Genomic DNA, 19,402 nt, shown 5'->3' with positions numbered 1-19,402 from the left:
CATTAGGCTGAGGCAGAGATCACAGGCGGCTTTGTTTGAGCAATGGTGAATAAAGGAGAGGAGAGGGGAGGGGAGGGAAGGAGGAGGAGGAGGAGGAATGAGAGAAAGAAGTAGTCTTTCAGCAGCGCTTCTGAGAGATGCTTTGAGAGATGCTTTGAGAGAGGAAGAGTGTGTGTGTGTGTGTGTGTGTGTGTGTGTGTGGTGGCAGTTCCTGTTTATGCCGTAGGAGCAGGGATGTTTACAGCCATGAAGAACTGTGAAAAGAACAGGTCAAAACAAGCCAGCCTCAAAACGTCTCAGCTCTCTGTTCTCGTGCGCACGCACGCAATTAACAGATAGCGTGTTAGTGACAAACAACAGGGGAAAGGGGAAGGAGCAGTGGTGTAGTCTACGTAGAACGCAGGTATACGCAGTATATCAGTCTTGTATATGTCTGTCCTGGCATGGTATAGAGAGAAAACGTAATTTCATTTCCCTTGTATGTCTTGTGCATATGAAGAAAGTGAAAATAAAAGCTGACTTGACTATACCCACTTCAAAATTTCAGGGACTTCAGTACACCCACTTCTCATTGATTGCTCCATTATTTAGAATAGCACAACTATATACAGTATACCCATTTCAAAAAATGCTCAAATATACAGTATACCCACCACAAAAAAGTAGACTACATCACTGGGAAGGAGACAAGAGGTAGGCAGACCCCGCTGCTTGACAATGTTGAGTCAACACTGCCACTATTACCACAGAAATACACCTAACGCGACAAGAGCGAGGTGAGCGATGGAAGTAATTGACTTTGTATTGAGTCGCGCGACAAAAGCGATTCTGGAGACAAGAGCGATTTGCACGAAGTTGAAATCCTTTCAACTTTCTATGACGCGTTTCGGCGACAAGCCGCGACAGCCAATGACTGTGTAGAGGTCAGTGATCACAGCCAATGGGAATGCTTGAATGCTTTGCCTTCTGTCTGTACGGACATACTCTAGTCTCTTCAATCGCTCGTATTGCTTGCTGCTGCACTCTGTCGCTTGAATCGCATCGCGCCTGGTCTATTCGCGCGGTTAGACCTGATAGAAGGACACAGTTCGTTAATGCCGAAAGAGAGAAGCCCACCATCTCTATTGGCAACTGTTAAGACTTGCAGATGGGCCTGATCTTGAGACAGACACCGCTTATGGTGTTTGATATAGAGGGACGTTTGTACAGTACAGCACATGGGAATGCCTGTGCGGTGGAGCAGGGAAAGGACACTAACCGTCTTAGCGTTACAAAGTGTCCACCAATTCTAGGAATACCACTACAGTGTTTCTGTCTCCACTCCCCTCCGTCAGTGGAAAAGGAGCATACACTCCTGCCCTGCTAATGCTGGTTAGCAGAAAAACAGGGATTTCTGGTAGTCTGAAAACACCATACAAAACGCTCCCTTTTGACGGACAGACTGACAGACTGACAGACTTTCAGTTGGAAAATAAGGGGATATTTCTGGCAGCGAGAAAAGGCCTTTATAACACATGAAGGCGAAATGAGTGAAGCGAAACGAGGTAAGATTCAGAGTTCCATTTGACAGCTCAACAGTCAACAGGTCGTAAAGGTGAATCAAATCGATTGAAATTGGGATTGTGTTGTGGATTTGATTGGGAGCTGCTGGCATAATTCCCTCCTTAATTCCCTCCTCATTTACACTGGATTAAACTTGTCTCTACATTTTCAGCTTCACTCATCTTCGCTCCCCTTTTCGCTGTTCAACCTCATTGGAATGAGTAACGGGAGATTATTTTGTTTTGTAACTTCGCTTGCATCTGTCCGTGGAGTGAAAAAGCCCTTGCTGGTGCCGCCTTAAACCGAGTTAAAAATATTTTAACTTTGAGCGGGGTGAGTAAGCGAGTAACCAATTGGAATGCAGTGTTCGGTACTTCTCGCTTGTGCATTGGCAGTTAAAGGCGCACGAACGTTTACCGAACATTCCAGGAGCTACTGGCGAATAGGCGAGTGAGAAGCGCTTGTATGTGAACGTAGCTCCTCACCTCTGTGATGGGGGACTTGGGGTTGACGTTGCGCGCCGCAGCCACCTCCTGCAGCTGGTTGACCAGCTCATTGATGGACAGCCGTTCCTCTGGATTGATCTTCAGCATGGACCCTGCAAGAGAACACAACCACAAACCAGCAGGGTCATTTCACGTGAAATCAGACACCTGGGGTGCTACCTTGCTACAAAACATGCACACCAAGTATGATTGAAATCTGGGTTGGTCGGGTCCCAAAGTGTCTGATTTCACGTGAAATGACCCAGCATTACTTTACTGCATGGATGGGGAAACCTATGGCCCGCGAGCCATTCACTGCCCTTGAGGGCGTCTTATATCGGTTTTTAATGTTATGAAATGTCACATGAAATATGACATGTTTTGTAAAGGAATCTTAGAATTTACATTCGCAGTACAATTAGATATTTTTTCAGGGGACCTAGTGAAGGTGGGGTCTGTTGTAAAGGTGGCCGCCTTCAACATAGGCCTAAAGTGCATGGGGAAATAATGGCTTGTGTTCGTAGTATGGCCCTTGAACGACTTTAAAGATTTAATACAATTTGAAAAGGCCCCTCGAATGAAAAAGGTTCCCCAGCCTGTCTTACTGGGACACTAAGCTTAGATTTCTACAATATTCTGACAGGTAATATAGACTGCATCTTTCTGGATGACATGTATTGCTACGAGTCGTAGCCTACGACTACACTCTCCCAGGATAACCACCTGACTGAGAGGGACTATTTTACTGTAACTTTTTGAAGGTAGGCCCACTGTAACAAATTCACTACACTTAGTGTTCCGCTGTTTCATGTGAATGATTCCGCTGCACATTCATGCGTGTAGTGTAGTGTAGTGTTTCGTGCACACGATAAATGATGTACATCTAGCCAGAGGTTTTTTTTTTTTTTAAGAGTTTCCAGCACCTCGCTATTCACCATGGAGGTAGTATAAGAACTGGAGAGAGTGACTAAGTCCCGCCTCCAGTCATTTCAATGGGATATGTTAGGCTAGTGAATTCAGCCAAAATTGAATGATTTTTTTAGCTCTAACTTACCCAAATTCTTAACAAAACAGATCAAATCTCAAGAACCTGAATACAGCGTATATGTGTCTCCAGGACACAATGGGTTAAGTTCCTGATTATGAAACCCGCTCTTCACCAATTCATTCAGTTTCAGGCAATGCATTTCAAAAGATCTATGTTAAAGTTCCAAAGTCAACTTTGCTTTTAAGCGAATAATGTTGCTCATATGGTACATGTGGAATACCATACAGGTAGGGGAATAAGGATGGCACTGTTGGACAGTGACAGCCAGAAAACCATTTGGAAATTGTTAGTGTTTGTCTGTGGGGATAAAAACACACAACCCTATGATGCTCCACCCCCATACCTTGGTGAAGTCATGTCTGGTATTCAACCCCCATTACACACACACACACACAGTCACGCATGCACGCACGCATGCACGCACGCACTCTTCCAAGCACACCAATCCCACCCATGCCTGAGGCCAGGAACAGGAACAACAACAGGCGCAATAAAACTGAACAGGAGTTTTTACTCACGGATGAGCTCGTGAAACACTGTGTACTTGACGTCGTTCTGGGGGATGTTGTATTTGCCGTTGACTATCTGGAGCTTGGCGCCCTCCTCAAACGGGTGCTGCTTGAAGCACAGCAGGTACAGAATACAGCCCAGAGCCTATTTACCAGGAGGAGGAGAGGAGAGGAGAGGAGAGGAGAGGAGAGGAGAGGAGAGGAGAGGAGAGGAGAGGAGAGGAGAGGAGAAGAGAGGAGAGGAGAGGCAAAGGAGAGGGGAGGAGAGGAGAGGAGAGGAGAGGCAAAGGAGAGGAGAGGGAAATAGAGGAGAGGAAAGGAGAGGCAAAGAGAGGAGAGAAGAGGTGAAGAGAGGAGAAAGGAGAGGAGAGGAGAGGCAAAGGAGAGGAGAGGAGAGGAGAGGCAAAGGAGAGGAGAGGAGAGGAGAGGAGAGGGGAGGAGAGGCAAAGGAGAGGCAAAGGAGAGGAGAGGAGAGGAGAGGAGAGGAGAGGAGAGGAGAGGAGAGGAGAGGAGAGAAAATAGGCGATCAGAAGGATCAAAAGAGGAAAGTGTTAAAGGCTCTATGGCATGTAGTTGTACAGTAGAGAGCATAAACACTTTACTAATCTTGACAGAAAACTACAGGATATAAAATAATGACCCGATAGCGTATAACAAGTGATAGTATGTGCGGAGGAAAAAAAATCAGACAGATTCTTTAAGGACATCAGGGTTTGTATAGAGGGGAGAAGAACGCAAAATGAGGACCAAAGCAGGAAATGGGTGCTCTAGTCCATGGCATATTAGTACATAGATGATACCGTCTGCCAAGACAAATAATTATACAGTCTGAGTTTCTTCTTACAATGGATATGTACACAGTGTCAAATTCCCAGCAGTCTACTCTCAATGTGATATCTCTCAGCAATCAAGCCTCATCACGAGGATATGGTTTACGTTCACAGAACAGTGTGCACATATCCAACAAGTCATCCTTCATATTTGCATGTTACGCAACATGAACGTGCACCGCCGCAGTCTGCACCACTGTAATCGCAGGAAGTTGTGAAATTTCAATTTCAGAGCTAGACCAAAGATTTTCTAGGTCTCTTTTCAACGTCTTTGGTTAGACAACCAGGGCTCTAAATTTACTATTTTCATCAACAGCCAAAACGGCTAATATATTTTAATCTTACTTGCCAAACACACATTCCTAATGGGTCAAAGTGGCTAGTAAGGTTTTTTTTCCCCACCAGCCAAACTCAAATTTCACCAGCATTTGGCTGGTTGGCTGGTGTTAATTTAAAGCCCTGTCGACAACCCAGGTTAAGACATACAGTCGTGCCGTCATATACTGGGGTGCATTTCTCAAAAGAGAAGTTGTTAGCCTACTAGCAACTTCGGTAGTTGCCAATGGGAAAATGCACTGAAAGCAACAAAGTAGCTAATGTAGTAAGCAATTTTGATTTCGAGAGATTCACCCCTGTACAGTAGGTCGAGAGAGGCTGGATATTATACTCGTAGAATCTCTGGTAGGCCTTTACACTCCCGTCAATTCACTGGCCCAGCTAAGTATTGCAGTCATCTGTGTTGAAAGCCCAGTACAGGCAGATGGACTTAACATCTGTTTATGCCAGATGGACACCAACGGCCCATGGTCCTTAACCAAATGTCCTGCTCCATATTTGCATGTTATGCACAATTAACATCATAAACAAGGCATCCATTGGCAGCCATGGGAAACCTGGATTCATTAGTTGCAAGCCAGTATCATATTCCAAATGACCTGGTTTTACCTGTTCAATTCAACCAGATGGCACTGGATTGGAACGTCTGAATTAGGGACGTAAACAATGAATTGATGTATCGACTTTAATGGATTACAGTGTTAATTGGTTACAAAAAATGAATTACCGGTACAGTTAAAGGAGAATTCCGGCCAGTTTGGATTAATATCCCATCTTGGGTGGACCGAGGGAAAGGGATGAAAGGCAAAACCGCGAGAAATTTTCATGCCTGCTGCGCAAAGTTGTTCAATTGCGCTGTTTTCGGTTAAAACCTGACCCTTCGGGCACGTAATTGACCTGTTTTAAAGCTCCTAGCGTGCATTAAAACCCTTTTGAACGCTTTGGCCGTGGTGTGTGGGTCCATACAAGTCGATCTAGTGGTTCACATTTCCATTAGGTAGCATAGGTACGATACAACAGGAGTTTTCGAAAGTGGCGCACCTACCTCTTTCAGCTTCCGCCTTCCAACTACGTCCGCAAAATGGTTTGCCAAAGTGATACTTCATAGTAATCCATTTTATTTTTGTCCACCAAAGACGAGCCACAAGAAACATATTCACATGTTTTCATGTCCTGAGTTGTTATTGTCGCGCAGATTCACTTCTCTGACACTGAACGCAGTGTAGTGACGTCACGGTGTCACATGACTCCTGGAAGGAACGCCATTCGCTCTTCCAGTTATTATACATAAGCGAGAAAGAGAGGCGCTGTCGTAATATACTGTTTGATATTTTGAGATGGATCCTCCGTTGGGGTAGTTCAATTGAAGAGTTTGGTGGCCATGGTTATCTTTTTCGAACCAGAATATTTGTTACAGATAAAGAATTATTCCTTCCAGGAGTCATGTGACACCGTGACGTCACTCGACTGGCAAGAGCCGTGACCAACTCGACTGGCAAGGGAGAGACCCAGGTGAAATGGGCATTAAAAAGTGTGTGTGAAACGCCGTGTGAAAAGGGGGAAACATTTCAATCGCTTTTGGATTTTTGAGGGGGAGTCATTCATTGCTAATCAATTTATCATGATTCGAGTCAACTAACAATTAATGAATTAATCAATCATTGGCATCCCTAGTCTGAATCCAGGTTGCCCATCCCCGTCTATTGATATTTCAAGAGCATACTAATATTCATAAAAAAGGAAAAAACGGAAGCGCTGCGTGGATCCAGACCTTTTTACACGGGTGCTCTAACAGTAAGTTGGTTAAGTAGACATAAAAAAATAAAGAGCAGGAAAGTGTGGCACTCCCGTTTCTTTTGCTTTACTTTTTCAAAGGCAAATAGACGGCCCTACGCGTTTCGACCTACACGGTCTACTAATACTAATATTCATGTTTTCTATACGTGGCATGCCTAAGACGCATGTAATCACCGTTACGTCATGGCCCTTACCCAGATGTCTTGCTTCTCGTTGATGGGGAAGTTGGAGTACATGTCAATCATCTCTGGCGTGCGGTAAGCGGGCGTAGTGTTTCTGGTGATCTGGACAGGGGGACAGGGGAAAGGGAAAGAGGAGTTAGGAGAGAAGGAGGCAGACACACCATCAGTACCGCAGGAAATCATATAAATGACATGCTTAACAGGCATGTAACTCGTTTACACGCACGCACGCGCACACAGTCACACGCACAAATACACCAAGAGGTACAGATTGGCAAACACGCGCGCACACACACACGCGCGCGCGCACACACACACAGAAAGACAAAGACACAGCCACACACACAGCATGAAAGACTGCCACAGAAACAAAAACACACACACACACACACACACACACACACACACACACACACACACAGACACACACACAAAAGCAACAGCCCTAGTATACGTAACCCACTTTGTTCACTCAACACCATGGCGAAACCTCCCCAACGACCAATAAGCAACACAAAATTAGATACTGCATGAATGCATTTCTATGGCAACTACCTACAGAACCGAGGGTCTGTGAGGTCACTGCTGTGCTTATGAAGGCTGACATAAACCAGAAGGTCCTGATTGAATTAATCATTACATAGGCAGGAAACAAACAACCTGCTAAATAAGATTCCTCTAAGCTGTTGCAGGAACTCTGGTCTCCCCCAAGGTCGTCACGGGTTCATCACTCTCTCCCGGTCGCCCTCAAGGACTTTTATTTCACTTTGTCCTTCTCCTTTCTTTCCTTTTCTTTTCTTTTCTCTTTGATTGATAATTCGCTGACGCATTTATCTAAGTCCAAATAGACATGAAATTGTACCACTGTATTGTACTGAAGTATTACAAAGCATCACAGATGAGCATTAATAATAACCTGTAAAGTAACAGTAAGTCACTTAGTGGAAAAAAGCATCAGCGAATTGTAATGTAATGCAATGCAATGCAATATAATGCAACAAGGAAACATCCGCCCGATAACATAAACCAATTTAATTAAAAAGTTGCCTACAAACATTAGGCTTCTGTCAGAAATTGGTGTATATAGTACATTACAAGATACAGAAAAACATATGGACAAATAACACTGAAACAAAGCAAAGGCGCATACATGGGTTGACGTTGTGTCTGTCGTGTTAGTCATGACGTTACCTACCTCATCCTCCACCATGGATCTTTTCTGGGCAGACCAGCTGTAGTCGGGGTAGTGGGCTATGGTGGTGGCACTGCCAAAGTCACATAGCTTAACGGTGCCCTGCTGACTAATTAACAGGTTCTCAATCTGAAGAGAGAGAGAGAGAGAGAGAGAGAGAGAGAGAGAGAGAGAGAGAGAGAGAGAGAGAGAGAGAGCAAGAGAGAGAGAGAGCAAGAAGAGGAAGCTGTGATGAAATGACCAAAGAAAAATACTGTATACTCGCAGTAATGGCCATTCATGAAATGAAACACTGAGAAACTACATTTGCAACAATTCAGGACTGAGTTGTGATTGCTATATTGATAATCAGAGCAAAAGCAACTCGTCATTGATGAGTCACTTTTCTTTAGCTATACTTTCTTGAGTACCAACAAGAGAGGCAGCCACTGCAGGCGCCAACAGGGCCAACAGAGAACCGTGCCGGTGCCCTTTTCCCGCACCTAATGTCGAACCGGCGGCTGGCGTGTTCACGCGTTTGCAAACCGGAAAGTTGGCTTGCGAAGCCAACCCGAAAAGTACTCGCTTTTTCTCCGCGCACCGTGACGACAACGTCAGCAGGTTAATCTGGGTAACACACAGTCATGTGGCGGAAAGGTTCAGAGCCCGGTATGAACGTGGGTGGTTCGCAGGTAAGCAACTCTAGTTTTGAACGCAACTGGTGCAGGCACGGGCACAGGCATGGTTCTGGTCGGCCTGAAAACAGTATGCATGTGTGGAGGGGTGTGTGCGATTGCTGCTGCTGCTGCTGCTGCGGTCACCTTGAGGTCGCGATGGATGACGGGGGGCTTCTGCTTGTGCATGTGCTGCACGGCGCGGCAGGACTGGTAGAAGATCTTCAGCACCGTGTCACACGATATGGAGCCCTTCTGCTCCACACGCTTGATGAAGTCCACCAGCTGACCTGCAAAGACAGGAGGAGAGAGGAGGGAAGGATGAAAAGTGGGAAGAATGGAGGGAGGTAGGGCATAGAAGGAGGAAAGAAAGAAGTGTAGAGGAGGTAGGGAGGGAAGGAGAAGGTGAGGGGACGCAGGGAGGGAATGAAAGGGGTAGGTCCAGAAAGAAGGGAGGAGGAAAGGGGAAAGGAGGGAAGGATGGAGGTGGGTGTGTGGGGGGGGGGGATGGAGGGATGCAGAAGAGGGATGAAGTGAGGGGGACGTGAAGATGTAGAAAAAGCAAAAGGAAAGGAGCCAAGGAGTGATGGAGGAAAGGAAAGAGAGGTGGGGAATACGGGGAGGAAGGAAGGGAGAGCAGGAGGTACAGAGGGACAGAGAGAGAGAGAGGGATGCAGGTAGGGAAAGAAAGGGGGAGTAAGGTGGAAAGACGACAGAGAGATGGGCCAGACAGTTAAGGAGAGAGGGAAATGTGGAGGCGGCAAGGTAAAGAGGAGGAGAGAGGGAGTCATGGAGTCAAGGAGGGAGAGAGAGAGGGAAAGAACGGCAGGATTTCAAGATGTGGGGAGAGAAAAAGAGGTAGGTAGGAAGAGAAGGAAAGAGATGGAGAGAGGCAGGGAAGAAAGACGTGTGGGGGGGGCAGTGTGGGGTAGAGAGGAGGAAGGGATGGAAGGAGGAGAGGAGAGAGGCAGGCAGGCAGACAGGGAAGAAAAGGAGTGATAGATGTCAGAGAGAGGGTAGAGCAGAGAGGAGGTGAAGAGAGGAAAGGAGAAAGAGAGGAAGAGTGGTGGTGGTGGTGGTGGTGGGGGGGTGATTGAGACAGAGGAAGCAGACTTTCAAGGGCCGGAAGTGTGTGCGAGAGAGGGCCTGCTGACTCCAGGGCGGGAATGCTTACGAGTTGCCTACTCTGCATTGTACGCCAGCACCGTTTTAGAAACACGCGATTCACGAGCGAGAAATGTCTCTCTCTCTATGGTACTGCTTTACTTAACACAGTTTGTATGAGCGAGAAATGTCACATTCTTAGGGAGGTGTGGTTTGGAAAAAAAGGATGTGAATAGTGTCTGGCAAAAGCTGACAAAAAAATCCTTCAATTCAGCGTTGCTTTCTTGCACATCCAGCTTAAGCCATTTAAGCCTGAGACACCCTCAAAAGACGCCAAAAACCTAAATATCTCACATAAAAACAGAAAGTGAGCCAGCAGAGCAAACGATGACTGTACTCATTTCTGCGAGTGTTTTAGGCTTTACAAAACAGTGTATCTTACAGTGACGGTTCTAGTAACAAGACGGGGGAGACAACAGATGGTAACACCTTATTACAAGGTATCTTTCCAATGTATCAACATGCATCATATGTATTTACACTGACATACCCAACCCTAACCTTAAGCCAACACTGTACCTCCATGTTGTTACATACTGTACACTGTACCTCAATGTTGTTACAGTGCCCTCCATAATTATTGGCACCCCTGGTTGAGATGTGTTAAAAGCCTTAAAATAAATTCAGTGTTTATTGCAGAAGAATACTGTCACACTGAAAATTGTAGGAAAATGTAGCCTTCAACTCAAATGAATTGTAAGAAAATAAAAAAATCCCTGACTAAAAAATAATTATTTTTCATTAAATCACCTGTTCCACAATTATTGGCACCCTTAACAATTCCCAGGAAATAAATATAATTGAAGCATTTCTGTCATTTCTACAGTAGTTTACAAAGTTTACCAGAGTATGTAGGAACATTTAATTAGTAATTCATCACTTCCTGTTTCCCTGGGGTATAAATATGACGTGACACCGAGGCCATTTCTCTTATCCACTCTTAAACATGGGAAAGACAAAGGAACACAGCATACAAGTGAGGCAGATGTGCGTCGACCTTCACAGGTCAGGCAGAGGCTACAAGAAGATTGCCACTCAACTGCAGCTGCCCATAGCCACTGTGAGAGGAATAATTAAGAAGTTCAAAACAACTGGAACAGTGGTAAACAAGCCTGGACGAGGACCCAAGTTTATTTTGCCACCACGCACAGTGAGGAGGATGGTAAGAGAAATCAAAAGATCTCCAAAGCTCACTGTTACAGAATTACAACAAATGGTAGCATCCTGGGGTCACAAAGTCTCCAAATCAACCATCAGGCGCTGTCTACACGCCAACAAGCTGTTTGGGAGGCATGCACGGAGAAAACCTTTCCTCACTCACAATCATAAACGCAAGCGTCTGGAGTTCGCCAAGCGGTATTGGGGCTTCAACTGGGACCGTGTGCTTTGGTCAGATGAGACCAAGATTGAGCTTTTTGGCAACAAACACTCTAAGTGGGTCTGGCGTACCACGAAAGATGCGCATGCTGAAAAGCACCTCATACCCACTGTGAAGTATGGGGGTGGGTCAGTGATGCTGTGGGGCTGTTTCGCTTCCAAAGGCCCTGGGAACCTTGTTAGGGTGCATGGCATCATGAATGCTTTGAAATACCAGGACATTTTAAATCAAAATCTGTTGCCCTCTGCCCGAAAGCTGAAGCTGGGTCGTCACTGGGTCTTTCAGCAAGACAATGACCCTAAACATATGGCCAAATCTACACAGAAATGGTTCACCAGACACAAAATCAAGCTCCTCCCATGGCCATCTCAGTCCCCTGACCTCAACCCCATTGAGAACCTGTGGGGTGAGCTGAAGAGGAGAGTACAGAGGAGAGGACCCAGGTCTCTGGATGATTTAGAGAGATTCTGCAAAGAGGAATGGCTGAAGATCCCTCTTTCTGTCTTTTCCCATCTTGTGAAACATTATAGGAGAAGATTAGGTGCTGTTTTGTTGGCAAAAGGGGGTTGTACAAAATATTAACACCAGGGGTGCTAATAATTGTGACACACATTATTTGATGTCAAATAATTATTTCTTTATGTGGGATTTTTTCCCCACTGAATAAATGCACTTGTATTGAAGGTTGAATTTTTCTCTTTTTTTCCATTAAGGTCCCATATTATTTAGAAAAAAAATAAAATAATTGGAAGCTAAAAAACACATCTCAACCAGGGGTGCCAATAATTATGGAGGGCACTGTACATACTGTGTTACATTTGATCTAAGGAATGTGACAGACAGAGTAATGTAAAGAGTAAGCATAGGAAGTGGGTCGGGCAGGAAGGTATGCAGGGGTACTGTACCTTTGCAGAGCTCTGTGAGGATGAGGAACTCGGCTTGGCCCGTGTCCGACTCCTCTTTCCCTATGGAGGCGGCCGAGGAGAACTGCACCACGTTGGGGTGACCAGACAGCTTTTTCTGAAGGAGGGAGAGAGAGAGGGAGAGGGGGAGAGAGAGAGGGAGAGGGGGAGAGAGAGAGAGAGAGAGAGAGAGAGAGAGAGAGAGAGAGAGAGAGAGAGAGAGAGAGAGAGAGAGAGACAGGGGACACACTGCAGCGTTAGCTTAGCTCAAGTACATTACAAGGACTGTGTTGAGTTTTCTTTGTCATATGCATATAAATACTAAAAAAGTATAACACAATGACACAATAAGAATAGAACAAGAATATGGAGCAATCAAAACAATATAATGTATAATTTCATATTCACTGTCTGCATCACACAAGTTCAAAATGTTTCACTCTACCATGAAGCAGACTTCTTGGATGATTTCCTTGTTTTTCTCTTCCTCATTGGACAGCAGCCGCTAAAAAGACAATTAGCAGAAATGAGTCATGAATCGTACTCTGTTCATTAAAATAATGGTCAGATAGAAGCAAATGGCATCAGGGTTTTTACTACTAGAATACCAGCACATCATCAAGTCAGACGTCACAATTTTACATATGGCGTCGTATTTGCATAAAGCCTACGTACAGAGGCCTACTCTCTGATGAGCAATGGTGACTAAGTACATTCATGACATATGGATGAATGAATTAAAAGTAAGGTCGTTGGTAAACACTGGTAAAACGGCATGTAGTAGTAGAGTAGAGTAACTTTATTGATCTCCGGAGGAAAATTAAGGCGTCAAGTAGCTTACATAAATAGGCCTACACATAAGTTAATGCCCACATGGACATGAACATTTCAAGACACATATAACACAGGTAATAGTCCGGGAGGGAAAAAATAAAGACTACAGAAAAAAATAAAAAAGGCAATTGTGCAGAAACGTATTCTGTGAGTTGGGGGTAGAAAAATGTGCAACAAAACATACTCTGTGAGTTGCGGTAAACAGGATTAACATGGCCAGAAATGGGTGCTGACACTCGGATACATCTATTTGTGGTGTAGAAGTTAGAGATAGAGATAAATATAGTATTTAAAAGTCAGTACCTTCAGAGCATAGTCTTTGCTGCTGCCTAGGTCCTGTGCCTCATAGACGAACGCAAACCCCCCTAGAAAAGAACAAAACAAGAAGCATCGAGGATATCCGTGTCAATTGTCAACTTGCATCAACAATCTGCAATGATTTTCAGATTCTCAGGGTCAAGCCTTATTTAGACAGTAGACAATTAGGCCTACATCACATGGCACATGTTTTTTCTTCAATAAACTGTCCCCTCTAGGTGAGTTGATGATGATATTAATCTCAGCAGCGCAAATGGCATCTTGTAAATGGGTCAACACAATTTCATTGGATTCATGTTTATACCCTTTGGTAAAACAGCTAAGATGGTCAAGCAGGCAGTCAAAGCAACCCAAACTGCTGTGTGTTACACTGACAACCAAACCATAACCATCTAGAAGAAATTATCCTTTTATTAGCTCCACCAAGGAGGTTATGTTTTTTTTTTTTTTACCTCCGCCAAGGAGGCCACGTTTTCGGTTGCGTTGGTTTGTTTCTCTGTCTGTCTGGCACTCTGTCTGTCTGTCAATTTGTTAGCAGGATTCCTAGAAAAGTTAACAACGCATTTTGATGAAATTTTGTGCAGTTGTTGGAAATGACAAAAGGAACAAGCAATTACATGTTGGTTGTGATCCAGGATAATTTTTAAAGATTCTTCACCATTGCGGGATAGGACGAATTTTGGCCTTCCAGTTTATAACCCCCCAAAAACAAGGCAGAAAGACTTGAAAAAAATAGTGTGTAACATGGTCAAATGTTCTATCAAACAGCTCTCTACAGCAAACACTCTCTGAGTGCATTTCTAGTTATCATTACAAATGATCTACACCTGTATGAAACCACTATGGGTCGTGTTTCACGCTCCTTCCAACATTTTGAACACATCAATAATTAAACTGATCTGTACAGCTGTCAAAGAAGCCAACTCCTTGGTGCTCTAGGCAGGTATGCAAACAGGTTTAAGGTGGGTGAAGATAAGAGAGAGAGGATGGGGATTCCCCAGAGACAGAAAAGGCATGGGGACGAAAACTTTGCCTACAAAATATTTCTGATCCTACATTCAGATCACACAGCTTCTTCGTTTAGTGGACCTCTATACGTCTCTGTCATTCAGTGTGTGATGAATCGCTGGGAAAGTTCACACAAGCTCATTCAGATCAGATACACAGGTGCTGCAATGGAGAAAATTTGCCTTTGAAGCATAATCTGACCTGTTTTTGGCCCTGAGTCTTTTGCAAACAACATGTGTGATTTCGACTAGAGTGCTCCTGTGTCATTTTGTGTGCATTTTTTTAACCAGTGTAGTTTTGGGTAGGGTGCGCACACATCCACAACACGTTTTAACCTATGTAAAAACAGTTTAAGTTCACTGCCGTTGCAAGGCAATCAAGTAAGACTTTGAGTAGATTGGGGTTCACGTTTGCATGGACAACTCCCTGAAAAAAACAAAACAGAACAGAGCCTAAAGACACATACCAGAGCACAAAAGACAAGACGGCACGCAGGTTGTTATGTGCTCTGCTTAGCAAACAAAGCCAGACACTGTTCAAACAATAGGCTGTGGGCTGTGTAGAGTTCTAGCAGCAGACTTTGAAAAGCTGAATAGCACCTGCAGTTTAGGAACTGGAACCCGTTTCCGAACAGTTCCGAAAGACACTACACAGCCTCTCTCTCTCTCTCTCTCTCTCTCTCTCTCTCTCTCTCTCTCTCTCTCTCTCTCTCTCTCTCTCTCTCTCTCTCTCTCTCTCTCTCTCTCTCTCTCTCTCTCTCTCTCTCTCTCTCTCTCTCTCTCTCTCTCTCTCTCTCTCTCTCTCTCTCTCTCTCTCTCTCTCTCCCTCTCTCTCTCCCTCTCTCTCACACACACACAGTCTAAAAATAAGCCAAACAAAAATTCTCCAGTCAGATGGCTTGTGTGTCTTGGTCACCATAGAAACTAGTAAATCAATGGCAAGTGGCCCCGCTTGTGGCCCGGTGTCCTGGAATGAAAAGGCCTTTAAAGTTTCACGTTTCGCAGCTGAAAATGGACTCTCTATCTGATGAATAACAACTTCTAGACATGTTGAAAGGGAGCAGAGGGCTACACCAAAGAAGCATTGAGTCAGGGGGACACCATTCATCCACAGAGCCCTTCACCAGAACTCGGTCTGTCTGAATTCATTCAGTCAAGTGACTTCACTGCCAACAGGCCATAAAGCATCTCTTCAATTGCACTGCCATCTACCATGTGTACAAGAACTGCATGCCAAACTAGATTTGCTCTGGAACATTTGGACATCTCCGAGTTTGCTTTATGGGGGCATTCTAAAACTAAATGAATATGGACCTCACCAGATCTATTCAATTTAGGGATGGGATATCGGTATCAGTGTATCAGTATCAGGTTCAGATATCAACATAATTCAGAGATCGGATTGGATCTCAATTTTCCCAAAGTATTGGAACTTTCCTGATACTGACATTGAGCCAGGTGTAATGTCAATTTGAAATCATAACACTTGCATATTAGTTTGCAGGATGAGATTGTTACTTTTTTACTTGTTACGTTTTACTTATTAATTGGTTTCCTGTACCTCTGACTTCTTTTTTGACCAAATAGTCTACTTGGGCCTACCTCAAGTTGGCAAGAAACCCATGCATATATGGTTTTGGTATAGGATCGGAGCAGTATCGGTATCGGCAGAGATATCCAAATGTAGGTATTGGGATCGGGTCGGAATTGAAAAAAATGTGTATCGGTGCATCCCTTATTCAATTAGCTAAAATGCACACAGCAACCCTATGCATTTTGCTTGCCTTGCGTAAAGGAAGTGAACAATTTCCTTTTCCCTACAAAAGCTGCTGCATGGAATTCTCTTGAACTATGCGTTTCAGGGAAGGGCATCATGTATTCAAAACACAAAATTGCATAGGCCTATCAATCCACCTCACAAAATAGCCTACCCGGCTGGGGAACAACTTGAAGTTGTGTGAAGAGTTTTGATATCTCACCCTGTTATGTAATGTTTCGTCAAGGTGGTGTTAGATTACAATGTGGAAGTGTTAACTTATAGAACTAGAGGCAAAATATTTGCTGACTTGCGTGTGTGATACTATTAAATAAATGTACGAGATAAAGACGATTAAAAAGGGGAGGAATAAGTCATGAGCACTTGACCGACAGGTAGCCTAAAGCACTCATTTAGGTACCCCTCCAAAATAAAAATAAATAAAAACAAAATAGTCTAGGTGATTTTGGTGTGCCAAAATAATGTTAACGATTAAGTTACCTAGACCAGCCAGGAAAACACACACCTGACTGGTCAGTGGATGCATAAACATCACTTAGGTTAGCGCAGAGAGATTCTAGAATGAGAGGGGACATATGGCGGCCATCTTGGTGACGCCTCCGGGGTGCTATTTCGCGATTAAGTAGACCAGATCTGAGAGTCAATGGGAAAAATGAATGGGGAAACTGAGTATAGGACGGAGGGGAACCCAGTGGTTGTGGAAACCATATGGTTGAAACGACCGTGAAAAACTGATCAATCTAGACTACTTGGTTGTGTCATACGAGTCAAAATTAAGCTTTTAAAGCCACTTATCTCACTTTTTTTTTGACAGACCGCAGGCGCAGTAGTTTCATGGCACGAGCAACGGCTTTTTACAACTGAGCATGCGCAACATTTCGCGTGCGCCGATGCAGCCAGATGATTGGATCACTGTCAACGCAGCTCAGCAGGCACATTGGCTCTTGTTACCAGAAAGGCGGGAGATGTGCGGGTAGACGCCATATTTGCGTTACGAATCTTCACCGTTAATTTCTATGTCCCTGTCCTATCTCCCCTTACTAGAATATATCTCAGGTTAGCGTCACTAGCCAAGGTTGTTAGCAATTAAGTTGACCAATAATGCTGAACTTGTGGTTGAACAGGTAAATTGACAGCATAAAAAAACAAAATATCTTACGACTCTTTATTCACCCGACAGTGCGAGTGTGTATCTACAGTGTCAGTTTACAAGATCGGCTTTCAATCGAAGAGCCAAAAGTTGCATAGCTTACTTGCTAGATTAGATGACACTGCTAACTGACACGTTCAACGAATGGAACTTGCTAGCTTTTAGCCTTTAGCAGTGGATCGCTAACCTGATGGCTAGGTGACTGATGCAATGTAAAAAACTGAAAGTTACACAAAGCGCACGTTTACCTTCAGCGATTACTCGCTTAATTCTTAGCTTCATGTCACCAAGCTCCACAATCTGTCCAACAAAGTCATTCTGGTCCCGGCTGGCAGCTCCTGCCGAACCGGGCCCAGCGAGGAAATCAATTGCGGACTGGAAGAGGGACATTTTGTCCGGCGTCCCTCCGTCGAGCACCTTGTGCTATCCAAACCTAGCTACTAAAACAGTGTTGACTAAATGTGATTTCGGAATTTTAAAAACCACAGTCCTCTAAGATGACCAAGGAAGAACTGGGTGAATCTATACGCTCCTGATTTTAGATAATCATTCTCTTCCTGTTGGTTTAGGACGAGTGTGTTTTCAATGTATTTCCGTAAGGTGCTGACGTAGCTCTGATGTCATACAAGTTGGTTACTTCCAGTTGAGTGCAGCAGGTTTTTTTACATCTATGTTTGTTTTTTAATGTAACTACCCTGGCTGTCATATTCCCCGTTTTATCATTCTGAATATTGGACGTTTACCTGACTGTACTGTTTAATTTGAGTCAATTTAAAAAGACTTGCAGAAATAATTATTGCCTTTCACCAAAAGCAAGTGGATGAGCCATTCTTTGACTTCAGTGCACAACATGAAGAGTTTCATAACACATTGGAGCACTTGAAAGGTCAAACAGCCAAGTATCCAACTCCATAGAATTAAAAAAAATGTTCAAAAACCACAACACCAATCTCAGACAAATATTTCTGTAACTAATATGCTCCCAGACCAGGGTATATGGGAGTTCTGGGTTTAGACAGCCTTAAAACCCTATAACAATAATAACATGTATGTTGGTGTTGTAGGATGTAAAAAGAACCAACTTAAAAAGATAACATTCTTAAAATTAAACTCCATGCACCCCATCATGTTCCCATGACCCAGGTTTGATTCCGGCAAATCTCCCCTGTCTCTCTCTCTACCATTACCTTTCTGCCTCCTCTCAAACTGTTCTGTCCAGTAGAGGTAAGAACAAGAACACCCCCACACATTAAATGCTTTAAAAAGAAACTCTTAAATACAAATCTACCAAATGGTGTAATGCATGCTATCAGATCGATGAAGTTCTAAGAAGTCATTAGTGTTACATTCTCACCCACACGAGGTCAGTGTTGTACTATACTAGGACAGATTATTACACACACCCAAACAACACATCACATTTTTTTGGCAGTTAACATTTATTTTTTTAAAAAGTCATAGAAAAAAGAAGCACAAATATACAGTTGGTATAATTTAAATGCATAGAACTACATGTAAAAGTCAGATTACCATACTAAAATAGGCTTTTTAAAAGGAGGATGTGTTTGCTGGTTAAATAAGCGAGTAAGAGAATGAGCAGGACAAAGAGAGATTGAGGGATTTTACAGTGGTCTTTCTTTCTAGAATTAACAGTATAGAGAAGGATATTACATTCATGGTGTTTGACCTTTTCACAGAGACTGCCTTTGAGACTGGGCAAAGGGGAGATCAGAGCAGAGTTGATAGGAAGCTCTAAAGAAGCCACAGCAATTAATACTGAAGTGAAACTTTTTCCTGATCATTCCGTCAGTAAGGCGGTTGTGGGAGTGACTTAATGGTTCTCTGTACAAATTTCATCACAACAACAATAATAATAATAATAATGATAAAACACCAATATGTGATCGATTGATTTTCTTTGAGGACAATAAAAGAAAACAATTGTTTTGTTTTGACAGAAGAAAAAGACATCCTGGGTTTATTGTTGCAAGTATGTGGCTGGGATGGTTCCGCTGCTTGTAAAATACGAGCCTATGAGAGGGTTAAATGCCATTTTAGAAGTGCAGCAGGTTTTCTTTACATTGCAATGGACCCTTTGTGTCAGAAAGAAAATAATAATAAAATAAAATAAAACTTTTACTTAAATACTCATGTGATGGGTGCTGCTTTGACCTGCTGCCCACCATAATGTATGGGTTCACTGGCACTGAGCACTTTGGCATATTTACCAACAACATCGAGGTAGTAGTAATGCAGTAAGTACAGTTTGCATTTCTATGTCTATAATAACAGCTGCAA

General features: G+C 43.7%; 1 protein-coding gene across 2 annotated transcripts in view; it reads right to left on the bottom strand.

Annotated features, from left to right (window-relative positions):
• Positions 1 to 17,773, bottom strand: part of gak (cyclin G associated kinase) — a 50,366-nt gene extending 32,593 nt beyond the window's left edge. Inside the window, exons 1-9 of one of the 2 annotated variants that reach the window (XM_063195066.1) lie at positions 17,353 to 17,773; positions 13,156 to 13,217; positions 12,464 to 12,523; positions 12,022 to 12,136; positions 8,722 to 8,864; positions 7,925 to 8,050; positions 6,742 to 6,831; positions 3,594 to 3,729; positions 2,028 to 2,140 (exon numbers count right to left, since the gene is read on the bottom strand). In XM_063195066.1, the coding sequence (XP_063051136.1) occupies positions 2,028 to 2,140; positions 3,594 to 3,729; positions 6,742 to 6,831; positions 7,925 to 8,050; positions 8,722 to 8,864; positions 12,022 to 12,136; positions 12,464 to 12,523; positions 13,156 to 13,217; positions 17,353 to 17,494 (987 nt within the window). In that variant the 5' untranslated portion in view covers positions 17,495 to 17,773. The remainder of the gene's footprint in view (positions 1 to 2,027; positions 2,141 to 3,593; positions 3,730 to 6,741; positions 6,832 to 7,924; positions 8,051 to 8,721; positions 8,865 to 12,021; positions 12,137 to 12,463; positions 12,524 to 13,155; positions 13,218 to 17,352) is intronic. The other variant, XM_063195065.1, reaches the window with a different exon arrangement.
• Between the last annotated feature and the right edge of the window lie 1,629 nt (positions 17,774 to 19,402).

This window comes from Engraulis encrasicolus, chromosome 3 (genome assembly GCF_034702125.1).
Source record: "Engraulis encrasicolus isolate BLACKSEA-1 chromosome 3, IST_EnEncr_1.0, whole genome shotgun sequence".
NCBI lineage: Eukaryota > Metazoa > Chordata > Actinopteri > Clupeiformes > Engraulidae > Engraulis > Engraulis encrasicolus.
The sequence above is the reverse complement of the archived record's forward strand: the minus strand, read 5'-3'. Positions and strand labels throughout refer to the sequence as shown.